Genomic DNA, 24,822 nt, shown 5'->3' with positions numbered 1-24,822 from the left:
ACGACATGCTATACTATGACTTTTTTACGTGATTTTGGACGACATGCTATACTATGACTTTTTCACGTGATTTTGTACGACATGCTATAGTATGACGTTTTTTCATGATTTTGGACGACATGCTATACTATGACTTTTTTTCGTAATATTTGATTTGGCACCAGCAACCATGCCACATTCAAAGTCACTTAAATCACCTTTCCTAATCATTCTGATTCTTCATTTGAACTTCAGCAGGTCATTTTCACCATGTCTGCATGCTGAATGCACTGAGTTGCTGCCACTTGATTGGCTGTTGAACAGGTGTACATAATAAAATGAAGTGTGTGTGTTAAATGAGACTGTGTTGGTAAATATTCAGGCATCTGCACCACATATTTAAAAAAGAAAACACAGAACTGCATTTTTAATACACTTAAATTTTATTTATAGAAGTAATAACTGTACAGAATTCTTTAAATCACAGAGACGTCGATTTTTGACTCATTACTAAGAGTCAGAATAATAATTCACTCACCAATGATTTTTGCTGGGGGAAAGCATTTTGTGCAAATAGTGATGAGCTGGATTTTCCACCAAAAAAAAGGCGTCGGGCCAAAGTTTTTGATACAGAATTGTTAATAAAAAACACCGACCCCACACAAAGTCTGCTCCAGTGTATCAATCATCCAGGGCCGGTCACGTGCACGGCCCTCAGAGTGGTTCATCAGATGAAACAGAGTCTTAAATATTTCATATTTGGTAGGAAAAGGTGACTGACAGTGCTACAAGTGGAAACAACCACACATAAATAAATAGGATGCTCGTGTTACTGCTGTCCAGGAGATTTCTCAGTGTGTTGGGCTTTGAGAAAGTTGTGCAGAAGCATCAGTTGCTGTACTCAGATGCTTCACTGCGTTCAGTCTGAATGGTTTATCATGACATGATGAGGTTAACAAAATATCTTCCTCTTGTTGTGAGTGCAGCATCCCTTTTTCTTAAACACTATTCCAGACAGTGAAAAACAGACTGAAACTAAGTGACTATTTGTTCTTACTCTGATCTTTAAGCAAAGAAAGTGATAAATGCTGAGTCGTCCTGTCGTCGATCAGCTTTTCTCTGACGACGCTTCAATCACCGTGAAACTCGTGTTATATTACAACAGGGAAAAGAGACCTAACAGACAGTAAACCTGTACAGAAATCCTTCTCTCTGAGCTGCAGTGACCACTACCTGCCTCTGGGAGGCGATCTCACACAAGCCAAATATTTACAGTTCAGCCAATGTTTCATCCTGAGGGGCCTTAATAAGAGATAAACTATAGCTTAGAAAAATACTCCAGAATAAAGCTATCATAGGAAACTGGGAGCAACATTATTTTTTTGCATAAACATGTAGGAAGGCCGTTACAGGCTAAGGCTTTTGGAGAACACACACAACACTCTGATGGTGGAGTCACACGTCTCAGTAATGTCCGTCCTCGCTCGGTCCTCTGGTCCAACGCTGTTTCAGAACAGTGTTTCAATCGTGTCCGCTGTCACTCTGGTCGCTGAGGGGGGCAGACGAGGGGACGTTAGACATGATGGCATTGATATAATACAGTTACAGGAACACACGTGATGAAGAGTATTCTGTCCTGATCTAATTCAGTCACTGAGACATGATCATGAGCTGCAGGTTAGAGCTGACTGAATATCTGAGTGGGGAATGCTGAGGGCGAGTCAGCAGTTCGTACTGTGTGTGTGTGTGTGTGTGTGTGTGTGTGTGTGTGTGACGGGGCCTGTGTGTGCAGTTTTCTCTTGTTGGTATGGAGAACAGGAAATATCGTCTTTCAGGCGACGTGAAACTGCTTAGGTGTTCCACGTCATGGTAATGCTGGAATTAGCATTCTGCTTTTTCATGACAGGAGTCAGATATTGATTTATGCAGCACTGAATCAGCTGTAATGAGTTTACACACTCAGCAGCAGCAGCACATCGATGAAGGCAGCTGTTCTGAAAGCTAATCCTGTTCCTGACCAACAGGTGGCGCTGTGTCACTGCTGTTTCAGAGTTGAGGAGAAGAAAAGATAGGAAGTACTACAGTGTGTGTCCTGAAATTGTGCACCCACTATGGCTACTGTGGGCTAATGGGCATGTAGCTACTTCCATGTTTCAGATGATACGTCATGTTTGTAGTCGACCAATGAAGATGAGTTTACATATCACCTTGGGTTCGTCCTTCACCTTCTCAAAATGATCCCACACTTTGGATTTCCTGCCCGACATGTTATTAACTAGCCTGTGGAATAACCGCAGGTACCAGCCCTGGAGATTAACCTGACTCCTGTCTGACTGCTGAGTGTGGACACTTCCTGTGCCTGTCCTTTCAAAGTAAAGTCACACATGCTCCAGTCATATAGGTTTGGATTTATTTTGCTCCTGACAGAGTTTCATGTTTGTTTGTTTTTCCTGTGACTAAGCGACCAATGAAATCTTGCTGACTAATGACCTTTCTGGTCGACTAACATTTGGTCGACTCTCAGGGGGGCGGCTCTAGCGGCCACAATAAAGTAACATAAAACGTTATCCCTGCTTTTCTGAAGCAGAGTCCTGCACCAGGTCGGGTAACCTGCAACAAGTTGGCAGTGATTGAATGTTTTCACCATCCAGTGAAAGAGACGTCTCCTCCGCTGGATTTGGAATTTGGAATGGTAACAGGTCGGTTCTGGTGTTGAGCTTTACGGGTATGGGTGGGAAATGGGGTTTTCAAAATGGACCCAGTGCAGAACTCTGCCTTGCTACATGTATATAACAGCAGTGTTTATGACTTAAGCAAATGACAGAAAACGTTGCCGCTCTTACTTGTATCAGGAAGTGTTACTCCACTTGTAGGTTGGACTCCTGGCGCTCCATTTCCTTCAACACTGAAGTCTGTCTTTGCTGAACAAGCAGGAAGATTCTGTGACGGACTGCTGCTCCCGTGCGATGGTTTCTTTGCTACTGGTGGAGGAACTTTGTCCGACTTCACCCCGCCATTGGACAAAGCGTTGGCCTTTGACTGGTCTGACACCTGCATGAGCTCGGCCGCCAAGCTTTGCTTCAGAGTTGCCTGAGCGTCGGGGGAGGAAGCAGCTGCAGTCTCTATGACAACCTTTTTTGTGCTCCGAGAGAAGATAAAGCTGGCGGTAGAGGCCGGGGACTTGTGCATGTCACACGCCTCAGGTGATTTCAGGGACAGAGCCCCTTGTTCACCGACAGAGCTGTAAGCGGACGACCTCATACCCAGTCGGGATGGAAGACCGTCTCTTGAAGACATGGCTGCAGTTTTCATACGTATGGCTTCCTGTAAGCGCATGGAGGGGGTGTTTAGCACCACAGAGGATGTCTTCGCTGTCTGAGGGGGAGATTTTAGTGACAGAGACTTGCGGATGGGTTTCTGTGGAATGTTTTGAGACCCTGGGATTGAGACTGGGCAGTTCTCCTGAACTGCAGCGCCCTGGTTTGTTGACTTGTCCTCCGATGGAGCTTTGACTTGTTCTTCAGTCATGTTGACTGATCTGAGACGAACCATCTGAAGCAGGGAGGGGGTGACTAGAGGTATGTTGGCATCCTCTTTGGGAATGGGTGCATTTTTGTGGCGAGAGAGGAGCTCCTTGCTCCTGGCGTCTCGGTTTTGTACGCTGGGCTGCCTTCTGAAATTAACCCCATGGGTTAGATTCTCTGCTGGTAAAGGGGGTGCTACTGGGACAGTGATTGGAGGTTGGGCATTGACGTAAGGCTCGGAGGGATCTTCGATTTTCATTGAGTCTCGTTTCAGGAAGCTGCTGGGAGGAGCTGAAGCGGAGGCTGATACTGGGCTCTCTGCTCTTGTAATGGGTGGCAAAGGGGGTGCTTCCACTGATGGAGGTGGGACACTGTCTGATTCAGATAAACTCTGCACTGGCCTGCAAGAAGTCTCATCAGCATTGTTCGCTTTTGAAAGTTGCAAAACAACCTCTGGTTTGGTGTCAGTTTCTGGAGCAGCAGGGGACAAATCTGGTGTCTGTCCATGTCCAGATGTCCCAGCTTCACTCGACTCCTCAGTTGTCTCTTCAACTTCCTCTGTGGGTCGTTCTAAGACGTCCAGCTCTGTGATACAACTGTCCATAACATTTGGCACGCTGTCTGTCACAAGGGGTGGAGGAGGTGGAGGGAAGTCAACCTCATCTCCACCATCAAAGACTGAGTCCCCTTCCATAGGAGGTGGAGGAGGTGGCCAGCAGGACTCCACAACCTGGATCTCCTCCTGTACCCTCTGTAATTCATCTGGTGGCATAGACACAGATGAAGGAGGTGTCTTTCTTGATGGAGGAGGTGTGGGGTGGTATGCCGGGGGAGGAGTAGGTGGTGGCGAGGTTTTACTAACTTTGGGGACCTCGACAGAAAGCATCTGCATGGATGTGACCTCACTTTTGTCCGTCTCATTATCGCTCTTATCAACTAAAATCATAACCTCCGGCTGTGAGGAGGTTGAGCAGTTCTCTGTCGTGGCATCACCGCTCATCTTTTCCTGGTGTTCTGTCGACACCACTTCCTCTCTGAGCAGCACTGTCGTGGGTTTCTTCATGACAGGAGGAGGCTCTTTCTTTGGACTCTCGGGGTCCATCACCACAGGGCTACTACTCTGCTCTTGTTTCTGAGCGTCTGCACTTACTTCCACCCTCTCCTGTTCAGTACCTGGACACTCCCTGCTCTCCACCTCCTTGTGAACACCTTCGGGACCCGCTGCTAACAAAGTCCCTGGCTTTTCTTTGACCTCTGACAGCTGTGGGACAGATTTGTCTGACTGTTTTTGATCTGAAACTTGCATCTCTGTGCTGCCTTCAGTCTGGGTTGCTGCTTGTTTAACAGTACTGTCTTGTATCTGTGCTGGTTTCTGAGGCACTCTGCTGACATTAGGGTACGGCCCACACAGAAGCTGAAAGGTGCGTCTGTTGTGCACCCATGTCTCAGGAGGAGGAGGACATGGCGCTTTGACTTTGGGAGGTGGTGGGATGTTCAACAGCTCCCTGACTTCACGTCCCAGATTTGAAGAGCTGTGATTTGAAGTGAGGTCTTTTGGAGATCCCTGTGGAGGCAGAGTGGAGCTACATGCGGACACCTCTGGATTGACGGGCTCAGATGTACCAGACGATAGAGATGTAAGAGAGGAGGAAGGAGAAGCTGCTGAGGATGAGGCGCGAGACACTGATCTCTCTGGTTTGACGGGTTTCTTCTGTTTCTCAGGGGAGGTTGGGGAGATCCCTTTTGGGGAGAGTGTTGGAGTGCCGCTCTGACTGGAGTAGCCACTGGAGGGGGACATGGTCCGTTCAAATTTACCCCCTTCTGAGGGAGTTTTCTGCGGGGAGGAGCTGCTGGATTCTGGAGGCTGTGTTGCTCCTCCTGCCTCGGTGGAAGAGGCCTGTGTGGGGCTCAAAGGACTGGAGGAAGCATCTGGACAGCTGGACCCAGTGGGGTTTGATCCAGGGGTGGGGATCTTACTGGTTTCCGTAACAACTGATTTGATCTCGTCCTTTGCCACAATATTTTCTGTGGCATTTGCCGCCTCTGCAGAGTCACTGAGATCCACCAGAACCCTGGAGTTGCTCTGGATCTTATTACTATGCAGAGAGTTCGTCCTCCTTGGAGGGGCCGGGGGTTGCTTGGTCTTCATAACTGACAGACTACGAGTGAAATTCTGTCTGGTTTTTGCATCGTCCCCGGCAGCCACTGACCCTGAAACATCAGACTCAACATTTTCCCTTTTACTGCTGAAGCTGCTCATCACGCTCACTGAGCTGCGGACACTGATGAGGTCTTGGTCCATGCTAGAGTGCTCCGTCTGGCTTTCCTTCCCATTCAGACCCGCTCTCTGTGAGTTACCGCTGCGCGTGCTCCCCTTCGAGGACACTGGAGAGGAGTTTGAAATAATGGTCTTTGAAGACTGGGACTCGCTCCAGTTCGAACCTGAAGCCGACGTGGGCATCAGTGTGGCGTCATTATGGGAACTGCCTGTCTGGGAACCATCACCATCTGATCGTCTGGGCAATGAGGGGCTGACTGATAAGTCCCCAGATGCCAAGCTGCTCTTGCTCACAGTGCGGACGCTGCCACCATGGTTTACACTGCTGCCACGCATCCGGCTGCTGCTGCGGTCGATCTCTATGACTTCAATCGAGGCTGGTAAGACAGCATTGGGGATGATTGTAGACAAGTAAGTGGCCTGAGGAGATATGGACATAACTGGTCCCTAGAAAAAAAAAACAGAAACATGGATTGAAATGTCACGAATGGTCAGGACAGGATCAGGTATATATTAAAAACTGAGGCTTCAAAAAATTTAATTTGAAAGCCACATCCTTAATTAACTGATTTGATTCTCACCTGGGGTTCCTGGAGGAAGCTAAACATCACTGAAGCAGAGGAGGAAGTGGTCATGCCAGGAACTGCGAGGGACTTTGGTCTAAGGTTTGAGGTGGGACCGAGATAGGTGCCAAAGCCCTGGTGGATGAAGGGCTGCTCGTCTTGGTACATCGCCTGGAGGTGCTTCGTCAGCAGCTGCTCATCCCTGGATGCCTGCTCAGGAGAGGAGAGGACAATTCTTAAAGCCAAAACACACCAGGGAACCCCTGCTGTAGAGTGAGTGACTGATGGACAGGTCCTTCACAGCGACAGCTAACTGGCTTGACGACATGGTCAAACAGTATGAATGTATTAAACTGTGTGGACCTTGAACTTGAAATCTGGACCCCGTGGTGGGACCAGGTGGGAACCACTGTGTTACAAGTACTAAGAAGAACCCTTTACCTCCAGCTCTGAAAGGTGCACCCTCGCTCCCTCCTTATTCGCCACTGGAGTCCCTCCATCAACCGTAGGAATGATAACAACACCTGATTGGCTGTTGCTGAGCTTCCCGTCGTGATTATGGGTAGAAACGAGCTGTTGGAAGGTTGAGCTTCTGTGCAGAGCTGTGAAGAGAGCAAATAACTGTCAGTAACAACCAAGGACACATGATTTCTACTGGCTCAGTAGAGATGACAGTGCGGACATACCGAGCTCCTTCTGGACCTGGTTGGGAATACCCATGATGGTGGTCCTCCTGCTCCTCTTCCTGCCCTTATCTAATCTTTTCACTGGATTCAGAGGCTTGAACGTCGAACCTGGAGACAGAAGAATCGTCTCGTCACAGCGACTCAAGTCGAGAAGTTGACGGGTTATTTTCTCAGGGAGGAAAGTGGGAGCTGTGAACTGTAATGCATCCAAGCTCAGTAAAGTATATTGGGAACTGGCTTTTCCACATGATTTTAAAGAGGGGGTTTGAAATATGGACCAGAATACCAATTGAACTTCCCGTGCACGCACACACACACGCAGAGTGTGGCGTACTTTGCCTCACAGCTGTGATACGCTGAGGCAGACGCAGCGCTGTCTTCAGATGTTTAGAACTTTTGAGCAACCAAAAAAAAGCTTCAGCTGTGTGTGTGTGTGTGTGTGTGTGAAGCTCCTTTTCCTTTGATTTCACACTATAACTGCAGAGGCACCGAGCAGCTGGGAATGAGACGTGCATGCTAAATACGTACATGCTTATGACTCGCCATAAAGCAGTAAACCCAAGAACAAAGCTCAGACTGCTTTCACAAGCACAAGCACTGTGATTAGCTCCTATTTCCCTCAGATGAAAGAGATATGGATGCTTCCTTTCAAAGTCTCTCTCTAAACTCACACACACATGCACAGGAACACACGTACACACACACACACACACAGGCGCACACACACACACACACACAGCTGTGGTTTACCTTGGCGGGTGAGCACAGGCCGAGTTGATACAGCAGAGGTTACTGTGGTATCAGTACTCCCCGTGGTGGATCTCGACTCTGGAGAGCCACCTCTGTCCTTGGAGCTGACATCCTGCTCTGGACGCAGAGTGTCTGTGGACTGCAGGGGTACACACACACACACACACACACACACAGCAGTTTTCAGTATGTGGCATTCTTCATGTGCAGGAAGTGAAAAATGATGATCCACAGAGTTTTGGGGAGCACTCACAGCAACGCTCTCATCGTCACGAAAGTTCACTCCGTTCGTGTGTTCTGTGAAACAGATCGACAAAGATCAGACACTCAGACTCCATCTTTAATCATGTTTATACAGTGTCTATAATCAGTGATGTCATCATATGTAGATAAAAAGGTTTTAGACTCTGACCTTCAGCTGGTGACCTTCGTTTAGAAAATCAACACAGATAAGACACAAATCTGTGCCGACTAATTTGATAATCGATCAGTTTGAGTAATTTTTTTTAAGGAAAATTCTTTGATCAAACTTCTTAAATGTGAATATGTTCCTGCTTCTTTGCTCCTCTGCGACTGTAAACTGAATGTGGACAAAACACGACACATGACGACATGATTTTGGGTTTTGGAAACACTCATCGACAATTTTTCACTCTTGTCATACACATTACAGACCAAACAACTAAACGATTAATTGAGAAAATAATCAACAGATTAATTGACAGTTAATTTATTTTTTTATGCCTCCACATCAGCAGTAGCTGCGGCATAGCCGTGGACACAGGTCAAAGGTCAAGGTCAGTGTGACCTGTGTGTCTCATTCTCATGAACGCGTTACCTCAAAAACGCCTCGAAATAATTTCTCTAAATTTGGCAAAAACATTCACTCAGCGATGAACTGATTAGTTTGGGGTGGTCAAAGGTCAAGGTCACTGTGACCTTGCATCTGTCTCATTCTTGTTAACACGATATAATAAACTTCATGTATTCAGCTCCTTCCACACAAGAAATGCAGCACGAAGTGTTTTACAATAACGGCAGTATAAGCTCTGAGTGCTTCACATGAAAACAGACATAATGGACATAAAACAGACAAACGAGGCGATTCAATATGAAGGACATTTAAAACAGTTTAAAACATGAATCAACTGATTCATAAAATCATCGAACTGTAAAACTATAAATCATAAAATCAAGTAATATTTTAAAAGAGTTGCAGCAACGTGAAGCATAAAAAGAGCTTCAGAGCTGTATGAGGACGTCAGAGCGAGTTAAAATCTAAAGTGAACAGATACGTTTTTAGCTTTCTGTTAAAAATATTTAGCGAGCAGCTTCTCTGATATCTGTAGGTAGTATGTTCATAGCTTTGGGGCGTCACTGACGGCGCTGCATCCGTGATCTTCTTCCAATAAATCAGCAGCAGATGACTGCAGTGTTCTTGGAGGCAAATAGCTAACAAGGGAGTTAGTGATGTAGTTTGGTCCCAGCCCATGTAGGGCTTTGTATACAAGGAGGAGGAGCTTAAAATCAAATGTTAAATGAGCAGCTCAGACTGGCCTGATGTGCTCTCTCCTCTTGGTTCTGATTCATAGCTGAGCTGCAGAGTTTGCAATGAGCTGACGATTTGAAATAAAGGCATGAATCAATTTCTCTGCATCTTTTCATTTAGAAATGGTCGCATGTTAGTGATGTTTCTGTTTCTGGGGTGGAAAAATGATGTTGTCGTCACCTTGTTAATGTGGGACTTGAAGTTTAGATCTAAATCAAGGATCACACCAAGACCTGTAACCTGAGATTTAATCCAGGGAGTTCAGATCCCCAGATTATTGAGCAGATATCTCCAGAGCACCTTGAGGGAATTTCTTTAGATTTGACACAAACGAGGTCGAAGGTCAAAGGTAAGTGTGACCTCACAAAATATGTTTTTGGCCATAACTGAAGAATTCATGCACTAATTCTGACCAAACTTCACACAAATGTCTAACAGGATAAAATAATGAAGGTCAAAAGGTCAAAGGTCAGCTTGACTGTGACATCATCATGTTTTAACGTCATATCTCAGGAACAGAAGGGGAGACATTTGGTCAGATACTGAATTGGTGACACTAATCTTGAAACTGTGCTGATTGTATAGATCTTCTGTGTGTGAAGCATCCATGTTTTCACTGACATGGATGGAGACTGTCAGAGACACTGGACTGGTGGGCGGAGTCATACAACCACAGGGTGGACTGGTGGGCGAAGTCAACATGATTTAATAGAGCTGTTCTGACCTTCCTGCTGCAGGATCTTGAGCCCCTCCTGGGCCTCAGTGTGCAGGTCCTCCAGGTACTGAGGCCTGCTGCCCTCGATGAAGACATTCTCCTGGTAGTGCTGAGAGGTCCTGTAGTGGACGGCCAACCTCTTCTGCTCTTCGCTCCCTTTTGGGCCGGCTGATGGAAAAAAAACAGAGAAGACGACAAATGTGATTGTGATAATAAACTCTTTTCAATTGTCATTTCAGTGTAAACAGGCTGAAAAACTTTCACTGTATCCACACTGTGACATGAGACACATGTGTCACTGCATTCCCTGTTTCTCACCTCAAATGTTTTCAGAGACATATTTTAGTGTCTGTTTAGCTGCAAAATAAGAAAGCTGCTGATCTAGTCGCCATGTTGAAAACAGCCGAGCCAAACGAAGCGCTGCCCACCAGCTGGAGCAGCTTTCTCATTTTACAGCTACAGTGCACTGAAATTTGTCTTCAACTCAAAATATTCAGCTTCTCACTGAGAGGTCTTTCCACAGGTGCGTCCTCGTCCTTCAGGATTCAAACACCAACACCTGACTCAACAGGTGTCTGTTTGCCAAAACATTTATCAGCTTTACAGGGAATCCTCTGCACCTCCACCTGGCATGAGCGTGTTTATCTGTGCACCTTTGACGCAGCACACTCTTCAAATCTCTTCAGCAGAGCAGTTTGGTGGGCAGACGTCCCAGCCTGACGTGCTCTCAGCAGTAAACTACTGCCCGGCTAATCTCCTGCAGTAGCTGTCCTCCTCACTAGTCCATGGAGGATTAGATAATCTGGATTGTCGTCATGTAAAGATGCTGCTGGACCCCCTGCTGGGAGACCTCCTGCGTGGGAACTGGACCAGGCTCTCTCCTCAGGATGGCTTTACTCAGTGTCAAAGGACAGCCGCAGACACACTCAACATATCAATAAGGTCTGGAAAGACATAAACTCTAATAGTACAGCAGTCAATAAATGAAAGGTCAGCAGGGCCTACGTCTCCAGTTCCAGCTGGACGAGGACATTTAACTGGCCTACTGTCCTTGTCCCAGTATACAAGCACGGGAGGGGAATCCATTTATTGAGCCAAGTATGTGCGACTCCTCTACGATAGGTGGAGATATGCCCCCTTTCAGCTTGTTAGTATTGGACCTTTTTCCTGTTGACCTATTACGTCACAGACCAAACAATGGACAAACAAGTTAGCTACGGTTAGCTAGCAGCTAACTGGTACCATGGTGGACAACTTTACAGCTCTGTACATTTGGTCCGTCCAAAAAGTCACGGCTCTGGATGTAGATTTCTCCATGTTGTTACCGGCTGCTTCTTCTTCTGACAATGCATGTAACAGGCTGAAGTTGACACGGCGACCCAGAACGTCAACAACCAACACACCCAGGGGACCTTGGACGTCATATGTGGACGTGGAAAGTCCATGACCAAACGTGGACATGTGACGAGGTCACAGTGAGGATGAGTTGGAACGTTGAAATAGACATTTAAAGCCCTTCAGCGTTCCATAGGATACAGATGACTTCTGGTGTGGAGAGTTACTTCCTCTCACACAGGTGCAGAACGTCCGTGCTGGTTGGCTGTCGGCTGAAGTCTTTGCAGTGTGTTCATGTGCAACTTTTTGGCCGAGACACAACAGCTTTCGTTGCTGTTAGTCCTTTAAAGCCAGTTCGGTGTGTCTGGGTCTTTCAGCACTGGGTCTGGGTCGGTCTAGAGTAGTGATGCAAAAATATTTTTATTATTATTATTAATGTCTGTCTATTATTTGTAGCATGAGTTGTTTGCTTATGGCTCTGCAGACTAAGTTATATAAGCTGTATATTGTCTGTTATTAGCTAATCGAAGGTCAACGCCAGGTGTCCACTTTCCCTCCTTTGTCACTCTCAACACTGCAGCTCTCAGTCTCACCTGGTAAGGTAACACTGTGTGAGTGTGGATGTACATACTGTACACGCCGGTGTGTGTAAGGAAACAGACACTCGTAGACACAATGCCCTCCCCTGTGCGTGGCTGTGGGAAACCTCGGGTCATTGTGAACCTGGGACTGATGCAATCCAAGGAACAGAGACAAACGTCGGTACAAAACACAGCAGAGTGCAGAGTGCTCACATTAACCTGCTGTGCTCAAACTACCAGCTGTGATTAACTGGAGTAGCAGCCCTCCATGAGACCCCTGCAGGAGGTTTAGGGCTTCTGGTCGATTAAGACGATCGCCCAAAAAGTCAGTTAAGCGCTTTATCTCATTAGAGAGGACCCCAAATTGCCTCCAGCACTAACTCTTGTGTGTCACTGTGTCTGTGTGTGAGACAGAGAGACGATGAGCACAAATCAGCAGTTCTCATCAAGTCCTTTCACTGAAGCAAAAACATGTTGCTAATCCATCGACTCACAACCTCGACTGTGCAACACAAACTTTTTATGATAGCTTAACTCCACAAACCTCCATCACAGCACAGTTCAAGAGTATTACTGTCGTATAAACCAGCGTGCACTCGTGTCAGCAGCCCGAAGCTGCAGCCACAGCCCGCCAAACTCCTCCATGTGAGTCAGCAGCACTCACCCTTCTTCTTGAAGACAGACAGCAGAGAGTGGAGGCTCTTCCTCAAGTAGATCACCATGCCTACACCAGCGCCATAGCACACACAGAATCACAATACTGTGGTGAAGCAAAGCAAAGTCCAACAAGTCCACTTCCTCTCGGTGGCGAGGAGAATGAGTTTGTTTCCCTAAGAAGATCCACAGTGAAACTGTTGGCGTGCTGTCAGAGCGAGACGCTCTCTCCTCCCTCAGCACACTGTCTGAGTGACTTGGGAAGGACGAGTACACAATGAGATCTGCTTCCAGCCGAGCAGCCTGTCCCAGCTGCCTTATCCCAGAGTCTGATACTCTCCTCCCTCCCTCCCTCCTCTGCGCTCTCTCCGTCGCTCACACTGCTTCTCTCCATTGCTATTCCCTCTCTATTGTCAAATGCAGAACCTCCCCTCCACCCCCACCGGCAAAACGGCTGTCAAAGTTTGGCTTTCAGGAGCCATCCACCCATCCACCCCCACCTCACTCAATATAGAGCGACACGTGTGGTTGTGTGTGTGCACACACACCGTGCATGTGAAAGCCCAGAGCCTGGAGACATAAAACAAAATTATATTTTGGGGAAAATCGGACGAAATCATCACATGATGTTGTTGCGGTGGGGGAAAATGAATACAGCATAGCATTGCAAAATTTTGGTGTGGCAATATCGTATAATCACACTGTGCTATGTATCGATTTTTTACTCTATAAAATATTAATATGAGAAATAAAACTAATAAAAATTAGCTAGCCTACGGGAATAATAAAATCAGGTGCTTTTTCGCTCCACTAGATGGTGCTGATGTTTTTATTTCCTCAGCAGAGGTCTCAGTCAGCGACATCTGGCAGGAAGTTCATCAAAACCAAGATGGAGGCACCAAGAAATCAGAAATGTGCTGTCAGTGTTTAAATCAAACGTCTGGACATATTTTGGATTTTTGAACACAGAAGGACTTGGATATGACACGAGAATAAAATACTCTGGGAATACTACGAACATGAGGGCTCACCTCACAGGCCACCACCCAGAGGTAGGGTTAGCTTGGCCGTCAGCGGCTAAGTGACGAAAAATCAACCATCACTGGACACACTGAGCTCGACACAACTACCATCAGACAATACCACAGTCCATCACCTACTTCCTGTGCAGATCTGTTGGAAACCAAAGCTTTTGTTAGACAGCTGTCTCACGTTCTCCAAACTAGAGCCGTACACCAAAGTCACAGCGGAGCAAACACTGCAGACCTCCTGCAAAATGCCTGCAGGTGATGTAAGAGAATCTGTCCTCAAAGAGGGCGTTAAATCTGCCCACAGTTGAGTCTGTCAGGTGTACGCAGTCTTTCTGACAGGTGTTGCTCAGTCTGTCTGCTCTGTGTCACATTTAGCTGCATTAAAAACAGACTGAAAACTTTATCGTAGGAGGTGAAAGTGACGTTGACAAAACTTTCCTCTGGGGAAATAATTAGCAGTTGGAAAAATCACAATTCATTGTATCGCAGTAATATGGTATGGTGGGTCCTCTGGTGATGCCCAGCCCTAAATTAAAGCTTATTTTAAGGTTATACTTCTATTTGTCTTTGTCCTGTCCCTAATGAAAGCCTTCAGCATGTGTCTGACGCTCTGTCTCATTATCTGAGGGCTACAGGGGGACATGTGACAGTAGAGGTTGCGTCCTCGCAGTGAAAAGCTAAACAACATATTCGATGCACTGTGATGTCGTGCTCTCTTCACTGCATCACTTTCTCCAGTGCCCTGTTTCCTCCCTCTGTCTCTGCCAATCTCTGCTCCTTCACATCTTTCTGATTCCCTGTCCTCCTCTTCCTCTCTGTCCCTTCGCCTCACAGCCACAGAGGTCTAGTTTGGGTTATAAATAGCTGACACAGCCTCGGTTCATCATCGCGACTCTCGTTGGCGCCTACTGATGTTTCCTGACAAACTGCAGAGGGGATGAAATACAACACGGCCATGGGGGAAATAACCCAAACTAAAAAGGCAGATTTTGTGCCAAACAGACGACGGCTGCTGAGCTGCAGGGTTGTTTCCCCGCTACAGAGCCAGAGCTCGATCCACTTGCTCTCTGAATGGATGTTTATTCCCAATAAAGTGGCGTGGCAGGGGGGCTACAGCTGGCCCATACACCCGCGCCAGCTGGAGGGTCCTCCTAACACAATTACCTTCGTCCATACACCCACCAGCCTCCTCATGCTGGGCTGGGGATAGTGGAGAAATCTGCAGCCCAGAGTCCAGGGTCAGATTGGCCAGCCTGGGGTGCTGGCGGTGGCTCAGCCTCGGGCTGGAATAAGCTGCGGCCTTCAGGAGAGCAGCTTTAGACACGGGAGCCATGCCAGAGGATTAACTCTGCCACGGACTTAACCTGTCCATCTCCTCACCTCACCTCGCTCCTGACATTTGTTTGTCTGTCAGCACTTCACAGCCTTCAGAAAACTCTCTCTATCATTTCACATTTTCACTCCTTTTGTTTTACTTTTAGCCGACGTGTCCTCAGTGATGACGTCACTCGGGCGTCTTGTTGATGCTCATTAGCTTCTAATCCATATTAATTTGTGCAGACAGTTCAGCAGTGTGCGACATGTGGGAGCTTATGTGCACAAGAAAACCGCTTTGTTTTGCAGTGATGTTCCAAACACTCCTTTTCTTGAGGAATAAATCCCCTCCACACCCCGTCCCCTCAACGCAGACCTTTACTAAGTGCCAGTTCTGGGGGTCTCTGGCCCAGCCTGCGTACCCCCCTGTTGTTAACTGAGACCCCTCATATCAATATTCATTAGAGGGCCTAAAGAGACACCATCTGGTCTTTGGGGGAGAGAGGGGCTTCAAATGCCTCTGATTCAGCTCTCTCTCACACACACACACACACACACACACACACACACACACACACACACACACACACACAACACAGCGTTCCTCTGCAGAGGGAACAAGAGAGGAAAGTTACTGCTGACGTCACGCTGATGAAGAGCTCCTGACCCTTCACATTTCAGATTAGAAAAAATATCTAACTCTGGACTGCCAAATACTTTTCAACAATTTTAAATCAAGTGCTGTTTCTTTTTAAAGGCTGCTCACACACTGCTGTACAGATAATACTATAAATCAACTGTTGGTTCTGTCAGCAGGTCAAACTTTCTGTCGGAGGAGGTCAGCCGACAAAACAGGCGTGTTAAAATGTCAAAGGTCAAAAGACACACACCTCATTAATACACTCAAAACCAGGATCATGATTTGAAAGGTCATTCTCTTCTTCTGATTTATATCACAACCAGTTCAGCTGGAACTAACTGGAATAACGTCTTCGTCCACTAGAGAGAGCTCAACTCTGTCTCTGAGAGTATGAGACTCCTGTGATGAGAACATTTAGTGGAGATACACAGGGCCTGTTAGTGCTGATGAATACGCAGCTAAATGTAAAATATGAGTCCCAGTGGACTGACCAAGCCCAAACTCTGACGCTAACACACACACACACACACACACACACTTATTGGAAAATGTAATGCCGTGACCACATGGTGAGTATTAGCTCATCTCATGTCCTCAGCTCAACCTCTCATTGGCTGCACACAGGAGGGAGGATGTAAACAGAGACGCACAGAGAGAGAATGCTCTTCTTCTTTCGACATAAACTCGGCGTCAGTATCAGGTGAGCGTTCAGGCCGCTGGGCCATGAGGAGCAGCAGGCTTTCCACTTCATGCCTGACTGGGCCTGAAAACAGCCGTTATGTGTGTGTGTGTGTTTGTGTGTGTGTGTGTGTGTGTGTGTGTATGTGTGTGTGTTAAGTGGACTGTGGTTCAGTCCCTCAGCACCTGCAGGGTTCATTAGAATAAAAGTGGGTGAAAGCAGGGATGGAGATGTGAAGACAAATATGAGAGTGAACGACAGAGCTATTACAGTGATCATCAGTGTTTTAGAGCAGGTCTGAGGCACACCTGCAGAGCCAGTGTCACACCTGCAGAGCCAGTGTCACAGCTGCAGAGCCAGTGTCACACCTGCAGAGCCAGTGTCACACCTGCAGAGCCAGTGTCACAGCTGCAGAGCCAGTGTCACAACTGGGGAACACAGGAGGACAACAGGCTCTTGTTAACTTAACTTAAACTTAAAAAAAAATAAAGAAGACAACAGACTAAAACAGCTGGACAATAACGTTTAGCAAATGTAACTCAACTCAACTAAATTAAATGCATTTGTTGGGGACTATTTCCAGCTGCGTATGGATACAGATTTTGTGCTCCAGCGAGTAATGACAGCAGCAGCATGGTGTCTGTAGGACTGACAAAAAAACTATAATTACAGATATCATTTCATCAGGAGACGACTGTCACAAGAGTGTGAGCTCCATGTCAGGAACAGTTGGTGAGAGTCTGCCCACAAGTGCACAGTGACAAGGCTAACTGTTAGCATCACACAGCTAACTGTACTTAATGGTTATTAACGGGTTTAACGACAGAGTTGAGTCGTTTATGTGTCAGCGTGAGTTTGTGGGGATTGTTTAGCAGCTGCTGCTGTGTTAGCTCGTGCTAACCAGGCGGATGTTAAACTGAACATTTGTCGGGATGACAGCGGGACAGTCTGTCAGCACTGTGTCTAACCTGTGTGATGGTGATGGCAGCAACAGTCGGATAAGCGAGGACGTCAGCTGAGTAGGCTCCTTTAATGTGGCCCAGGACACATTAGTGCACACAGTGCTGAAAGACTGTGGCCCAGACTATCTCTGAATGTGGGCTGAGCGATCACATCTCACACTGACGATACATTGGGTGTGTTCAAACCTGTACTTACAAGCCACGCTTTGTTTAGTATTAGGATATATGCAGTTCACCCGGGTGAAATAAACATATATTTTTCAATGCTTGAAGATCCACTCATTACTAAAAGTGTCTGTCATCATTGATTAAAAAATCATACTTTACTTTTTATCACTAAAAGTTGAATCACACACTGGTGTGCGACTGTTTCTGCCATTTTGTTTTGCAGGGCCACAGTGTTCTCTCTTCCATCACAAGTTCACCTCTGACACTATTTTGCAAAAGCACCGTCGCTGCATCCTCGCCGTAGTGCCGCCAAATACGACTGTGACTGGTTCAAAGAAACAAAAACAAGCCACAGCGTTGCTTTCCCTTACAGCAGAAAGATAATCTGTGACTCCATCGCTTTCTCCAGCGCTGACACAGCACCTCAGAGATACAGGTCTGACTACATGAGACCTGTTAACAGCAGGTGTAAACAGGCCCTCTGTCAGCTGACCACAGTGATCAGCACACCGCCTGACTTTCTCCCCCAGTCGCTCTCTCCCTCCCTTTAGACAGAGGTAATGAAACTGTCAGAGCACAGGGTTAAAATGTGACCAGCAATAAACCTCGCCCCAACACACACACACACACACACACACACACACACACACACACAGGTGTCACTATTCAGCTGATTTGTATTCTATGGCCGCTGTGGTCGACTTGAGTTATGAGCTCTCCTCCACTGAGTGGTGTAGTATTAACCAGGATGAGACAGAGGCAGCCAACCTCCTCCTTCTTCCTTCATACACACATACCATGGAATATTTCATGTATCTTCTTATAATAATATCCGACACCGTCTGAAATATGAACTGTGAGATTTGACTCATACCTGACGGTATCTATCTGATGAAAGCTAACAGTCGTAGAGGGGGGCGTTAAAACACAACATACACAATGTAAAACTTGTAAAACAGGAATGTGAGATGACGGGAGGACAGAAGGGCTGAGAGATGAGGAAGTAGGGAAGGTACGGGGGAGAGGGAGGACATAAATCACTGAGTACAGTAACTGTCACTACACATGAAGCTCTGCATTTCTGATTTCCTGTGGGTGGGTCACGGAGGGAGTGAGATAAAGAGGGAACAAGAGAGGAAGACAGTGGTTGAATAGAAATGGTGAGGAGGACGAAGAGGGCAAAGGAAGAAGGAGAGGGAAACGAGTTACTGTTGAATTAGAGCAAAACATGAGCTCTGATCTGAACAAGAATTCGGTTATGGTAAAGAAACACTGTTAGATTAAAGCTGCGAGCGGCGATGGTCAGGCCTTTGCACCTTCGTGCCCGTCAGGGATACTGGCAGGACGCTGGCTGTTGCAGCTTTTAATTTCTGTGAAAGTCCCTGTATGCAGGAGTGAGATGGTATATCCTTCTAGAGCGTGAGCACTGAAATGACCTGTTTTACCCTTACTTCCTGTGTCCACTATGTGGCGCTGGAGAACACTCTAATTATGTGTCATGTTGCTGTAAACCAGTTGTTGATAGCAACATGTAAATCAAGAGATAATTGTCTGACAACTTCCTGTTGCCAGTAGGTGGCCCAATCACCAAGACACCTAATCTGCACGTCGATATCTTCAGTCTAATGAAACAAGTGAAATTTGGGGCAAAGTGGACGAGGTACCTGTAAGTTACAGCAACTTCCAGGCGTAAAAGTAAGCATCATCAAGGTCTTGCAAGTACGCTGAGCAAATTTTAGGTGGATCTGGTCATTCATCTGGGAGGAGTATGTCATAGTATGAAACATGTCATTTCCTGTTGCCAGTAGGTGGTGCCATGGCTATATCTTAATTTTGGCATGTACATGTCAAGAGGCCCTTATGAAGCATGCCAAATTTTGGGCAGTTTGGACCATGCCTGCTCAAGTTACACTTTCCTTATGTATGAGGAAACGTACAAAATGGCCGCCACGCTACGGTAACACCATTTGACGAAAACTCACAATTTTCATTAGATGGCATCGTCAAGGTCTTGAGACATTTCTAAGCAAATGTGACGTGGCTCTGGGCGACCTGTTGGGAGGAGTATTTCAAAGCATAAAACATGTCATTTCCTGTTGCCATTAGGTGGCGCTACAACTAATTATTGGCATGTAGATGTGTTCAGGGCGGGGCTGTCATCAAACATGTGAATTGTGGGGCACATTGAGCCATGTACAGTGGAGCTACAAACCACTTCCTGTTTAATGAAGAAACATGGAAATTTGACGCCTCGCCACGGAGACATGGTGCGACGAAAGCTCAAGCTTTGAGTAAGTTTTCATGTCTAAGGTCTTTAGATGGTACAGCCCAAATCTGAAGTCAATCAAGTCAAAGCTCTACGAGGAGTTTGTTAAACTATGACGTCTGTAAATGGTCAAAAAGGCACAACAATTCCACATAAAATGGCTGACTTCCTGTTGGGTTTAGAGCATGGCTCCAAGAGACCTTTTTGTACATCTTGGGATGTTTCATGTGCCCACATAGTTTCGTACATGTAGGTGAAACCAGCTTCGGGGCTGACATTTCTTCACACCTGATCATGACTTTAATATCAGATGTAAATTTTCACCAGTTCTGATGTGTGTGCAAAGTTTCATGAGTTTTCGGGCTCCTTAAGCCCCTCAATGTGAATGATTTGGAGAAAAATAATAATTCCTTCAGTTTTAATAGAGTCCCTAAAAAACTATATTTCACTCACAGCCTAAGATGAGCACACGTCTAAATAAGAATATTGTTTATCTATTTTTGCTGGGTGTCATTTAACATTTCACAGATTCCTCCTCAGCTTCCAGCTTTGGATAAATCAAGTAGCATACAAAAACCAAACCACACGTCAGACACGTCTCAGCATTAATGGAGCTACATCAGGTTTTAATCCCGACCTGTAGCAGTTTACACCTGTGTTGAGGTGACTGATTTCACCTCAGGACACAAACACTGAGCCAAACTACAACACTGCAGCACCACTGAGCTTTAAAATAGTAACTGTCTCTCTTTGTGCAATTACTCCTCTCTCATCCTCTCCCTCCTCTTCTTCCTCCGTCCTCCTGATAAGGGGATTGTGGGTATTTTCCCTCGTGGAGGATGAGCTGTTTTTGCTTCTTGTCGTTCCAACTTAAAAGCTTTTTTTGGGGCTGAACTGAGAGCTCTGTAAACACAGATACCGACGCCTCACAGCAGAGACACAGTTGATCCAGTGTTCTCCACATTCATCTACAGTCTTACAACCAGATAATAAATCAGTTTGTTGCCAGCTGCTGTGGGAGTGAGCGTACGAGTCCTCAGGCCGACCCTGGGAAATTAGAGGGTACGGAGACACAAAGGCCTCAAGACCAACCACCCAGAGAGACGACTGACAGAGACTCTGTCCTAAAGGTCCAGTCTGTAGGGTTTAGGAGCAAATATGGGGAGACAGGGAATAAAATATTCATAACTATGTTTTAATTAGTGTGTAATCAACCTGGTCTCACTCTGAAGTCATCGTCAAACCAGTGTTTGGTCAGTGACTTCTGATATCAGACACCGTTGGAAAAAAACTGTGCTGTAAAGCCTCTGAGGCTAAATGTGGTTTGTGATATTGGATTGAACTGAAGTGAAAAGAGGTACGATGGGTGAAACATGTAACACAGCAGTGTCAGCCTCTAGTGTGACACAAAACATACGCGTCGGCAGCGCTTAATCAACAGTAACAACAGCATCACATGTCAATAACAATCATTTATTGTCCCTGTTATATGGCGGCTGATCTCTGCTCAGAGGGTGAGGAGCTCCTCGACCTCATTGTTTTCCCAGTTTGTGGACGTTTTCAGCTGCTGTTCTTCTTTGAGTTAGCCGCTAACTGCTAACAGCTACATTTTAAATCTCCCGCGGTGGGTCACACACACACACAACATATCATCAGAACGTCACATCTGTGTGGCCCATGATCCCATCCTCCTGGCTGGCCCTTTTATACAGACCTTTTTTCAGGGTTGTTACTACCTAAAGGCGAGACAACTCTGTCCCTTCATTCCACCATTGTGCCTTTCACACAGAACAATGACACGTCATCACAGAGTGAAATTACCACCTTGAGAAGGCAGTGTAAAAGTGTCTACAGAGAAAGATGTTCCCTCGACACAAAGCAAGAACCTGTGAAAACTCCACCTCTAAATAAACTTGCATAAACAGTCAGTTTAATAAAACCACCCAGGCACAGAGAGAGAAGAACAGCACAGGTGCTGCAGGTTATTGGAGGGCTGCCTCCCTGATGGTGAATGGACTCATTTAGCATGATTGATGAGTTAATGAGAGACCTTTAGCTTCCGCAGAGACTCATCTCCGAGCCGGACAAGACAGGACGGGCCCGATGCTTTCAAGTCTGACTCCTTTGTTGAACCTAAAATCCCTCTTCAGTGAAGTGTGAGGACGCGATCGGCTGCTGTCAACTGAAGCAGACTACAGTCCGTAAGGCCTGTTGAGTGCAGTGTCCAGCTTCCTGACATGGGGGCTACGGCACCAGGCTGGAGCACCACACTCGGCTTCTGAAGACACCAAGGCCTCGGTGTCTTCATCGGGGCTCTGCATGTGGTACCAGCTAGACGGCGTATCAGAGCGGCACGTGCGGTTGTCTTTGCCTGGACACTGACCAGGTGATGTTTAAATGACAGTGTTCTGTCGAGCTTCACACCCAGATGTGTGGGGAAGGGGCTGGAACTGTAGCCTGGCGCTATCGCTCATGATGTTTAGTTCGCCGCTTGCTCCTTTCTTGTTGAGGTGGAACATTAAGTACGCCTTTAAATCCGGTTTTTTAAATTTCGGTAACTCAGGAAGATGTTTTTTCGAGTATCGAGTGACCTTGCTGGCAGACCCGCGCTTTAAATTTGGCAGAACAAAGATTTTTAGGTCCTGTTTATACGACAAGGATTTTAACCGAAAGCATTTTGGCTGATCGTTTACACGACAGCAGCGTTTTGGTTGCCTGAAAAGGCTACATTTTGAAAACGGGTTTTGGAAACAGCACCGTCTCTGTTGTCATATAAACTTACAATACACAGTTTCTCTGAAAACGCTTCTCCAGCAAAGTGTAGATTTACTGTAGCAACTCCACCTCGTCGTCCGTCCAGACAAATGGTTGTGCGGTTGCTATTTTGATTGTTTATACATCGCTGCTCTGCAGAAGGAGGCGCATGTGCACAGGCACGTGTTGTTTCATTACAAAGTCACACCGCCAACTACTGGCCTGGCATGTATACTGCAGCGTTTTGGGTCATTTTTGCGGATCAGTGTGCACGGCAATGGCTATAAAAACGTTGTCTTCTGAACGCAAAACTTTTTATGCAACGAAAATGAGAAAAATGTTTTCGTTTTCATGTAAACATGACCTCAGACACAATTGTTGTCTAAGCGTGTTGTTAACTTTTTGTGGGGCTTTTCAAAAACTCTTCCCCTCTGTCATCTTCCTTCACCTGAGTTCAACCATGCCATCATTTACAGCACTTACTCAAACTTTCTGTACAGTCAGAGGTTTCATAGATTCACTCATCTATCCTGTTATAAAAAAAAAATCAATTTTAGAGGACTGACAGGAGACTCACTCTGATGGAAGCCAAACCAAACGATAGTGTATCTCGCCTGAATTATCACCATGAAACGTCCACAGAGATAAAGATTTGCATCTTACAGGGAGAAGTTGTTGCACATTTAGCAGCTGTTCAAACTCCCCACCTCCTTGACCTTTTCTTAATCACTATAATGATACAAAATCCAAATGTCACAGTCTGCTTCGTCTCATTAGCGAATCAGAACGTATGTCTGCATTTGACTTTTAACCAAAATGTCATTTACAGCATCTCATGTTCTCGTGCTCCTCTGGAGGTCACTGAGACTGTAAAGATTCACAGACAAGGACATTTCTGAGACAATCATCTCTTGTTGTTTCCTGTACATGTGCTCCGTCCATCATGGATTAGTCTCATGTGATTCAGCTGCTGAAACTCGAGGGAGTGGATTATAGACACGGTTTAACGATGGAAAATATAAAACTATGAGCTTCCTCTGTCACCACATGTTGATGCTTTACATCAGTATCAGTGTGTTAATGAGTGAGGAGCAGAGTTTGGATGGAAAAACATCTGCTGACGTCCTCATCGCTGAGCTGTGACGTACAAGTGACTTTAAGATTATTTGAATCACACTCGACACATTAGGCTCGAACAGACGCCGCCTGTTTTCAGCGCCGCACACGTCTAACACACATAAATGCAGAGAAAGTACCAGTGTGTTCATCAGCAACATAAGTGCCACCGTGTGTGTGTGTGTGTGTGTGTGTGTGTGTGTGAGATATGCAGAGAACGTGTGTGTGTGTTTCTCCTGCCCACAGAAAACAACATCTCATTCTGAGCCTTCATTAAAGTCGCAGAAACACACTCCTCCTCCTCCTCACTCTTCCTCAGAGAAATCCCATTACCCACGGCCAATGAGCTGAGCTCTCTTTGGTAAACAAGTCGAAACCATTTTGACTGAATCGCTCTGAAAACACTTGTAAATCTGCGTGAAGTGAAAAGACGACCGTGTGTTTGAGGAAACCTGCTGCCAAGTGTTGGAGTGGTCGAGGCTGGTGTGCTGGCTGCACACCATCTGCTTGGCACACACACACACACACACACACACACACACACAACTCCCCAGTGGGAGCTCTGTGCCAACAGGGTCTCCTGACACCAGTAAGATGACATAACTGAAGTTGTTGAGGTTAATTAAAGCTGCTGTCGATTGACACAGCATATAAACAGTGTATTAAATAAAACCATCCATCACTGCAGGATCTCACCGGCTGGTTTTGAATTACTGCGGCCTAAAATGTCTGATTTCACGGCAGCTTTTCCTAAAAATCGTGATGCATGTCGTGACGTTTTTAGATGGTTTTCTTTTTGCAATGAAATTTCAAAAATAGTTGCTTTTTCTTTGTATTATTTTTAAAAAATGAAGAGCTTGGTTGCAGTTAACTATAGTCTCTCTTCTTTGAAATCTCACACACACACACACACACACACACACACACTTTCCCTAGCCCCTTACCCTAACCTTAACCATCACAACAAAATGCCTAACTCCAACACTTACCCTAATGCAGGATTAATACTTCTGCATTGAATTGACGTTGTAACCTGACGTGCACCTCCCCAGTAATATAACACCACGTCACAGTGACGCAGACCTCCTGTCTGTCTCTGTAAGCTGAAACCATTTCCCTCAGTGGAAACAAAGCTTTGATTTACTTTAATTTCACAGATAAGAAACAATAAATTGTGAAGACAATAAAGCCTCCACTAAAATAGCATTTTAAGTCTTGTGTGTGATTTATCCTGGCTTCATATGAGCAGAGGAAATCTCTGCTAGCTGCTAGGCTAAT

At 46.1% G+C, this 24,822-nt stretch overlaps 1 protein-coding gene and 1 long non-coding RNA gene across 3 annotated transcripts in view; one reads left to right on the top strand and one right to left on the bottom strand.

Annotated features, from left to right (window-relative positions):
- LOC126384510 (uncharacterized) overlaps nucleotides 1-24,822 on the top strand; it is a 250,992-nt gene that overhangs the window by 219,537 nt on the left and 6,633 nt on the right. The gene's annotated exons all lie outside the window — the stretch shown is intronic.
- kiaa1522 (KIAA1522 ortholog) overlaps nucleotides 91-24,822 on the bottom strand; it is a 54,916-nt gene continuing 30,184 nt past the window's right edge. The window contains exons 2-9 of one of the 2 annotated variants that reach the window (XM_050035404.1): nucleotides 10,054-10,212; nucleotides 8,034-8,077; nucleotides 7,781-7,919; nucleotides 7,031-7,138; nucleotides 6,786-6,946; nucleotides 6,363-6,554; nucleotides 2,823-6,228; nucleotides 91-1,528 (exon numbers count right to left, since the gene is read on the bottom strand). In XM_050035404.1, the coding sequence (XP_049891361.1) occupies nucleotides 1,488-1,528; nucleotides 2,823-6,228; nucleotides 6,363-6,554; nucleotides 6,786-6,946; nucleotides 7,031-7,138; nucleotides 7,781-7,919; nucleotides 8,034-8,077; nucleotides 10,054-10,212 (4,250 nt within the window). In that variant the 3' untranslated portion in view covers nucleotides 91-1,487. The remainder of the gene's footprint in view (nucleotides 1,529-2,822; nucleotides 6,229-6,362; nucleotides 6,555-6,785; nucleotides 6,947-7,030; nucleotides 7,139-7,780; nucleotides 7,920-8,033; nucleotides 8,078-10,053; nucleotides 10,213-24,822) is intronic. The other variant, XM_050035403.1, reaches the window with a different exon arrangement.

This window comes from Epinephelus moara, chromosome 22 (assembly GCF_006386435.1).
Source record: "Epinephelus moara isolate mb chromosome 22, YSFRI_EMoa_1.0, whole genome shotgun sequence".
In the NCBI taxonomy this organism is placed as follows: Eukaryota; Metazoa; Chordata; class Actinopteri; order Perciformes; family Serranidae; genus Epinephelus; species Epinephelus moara.
Note: the sequence above shows the minus strand (reverse complement) of the source record. Positions and strands in the feature narration are given on the sequence as shown.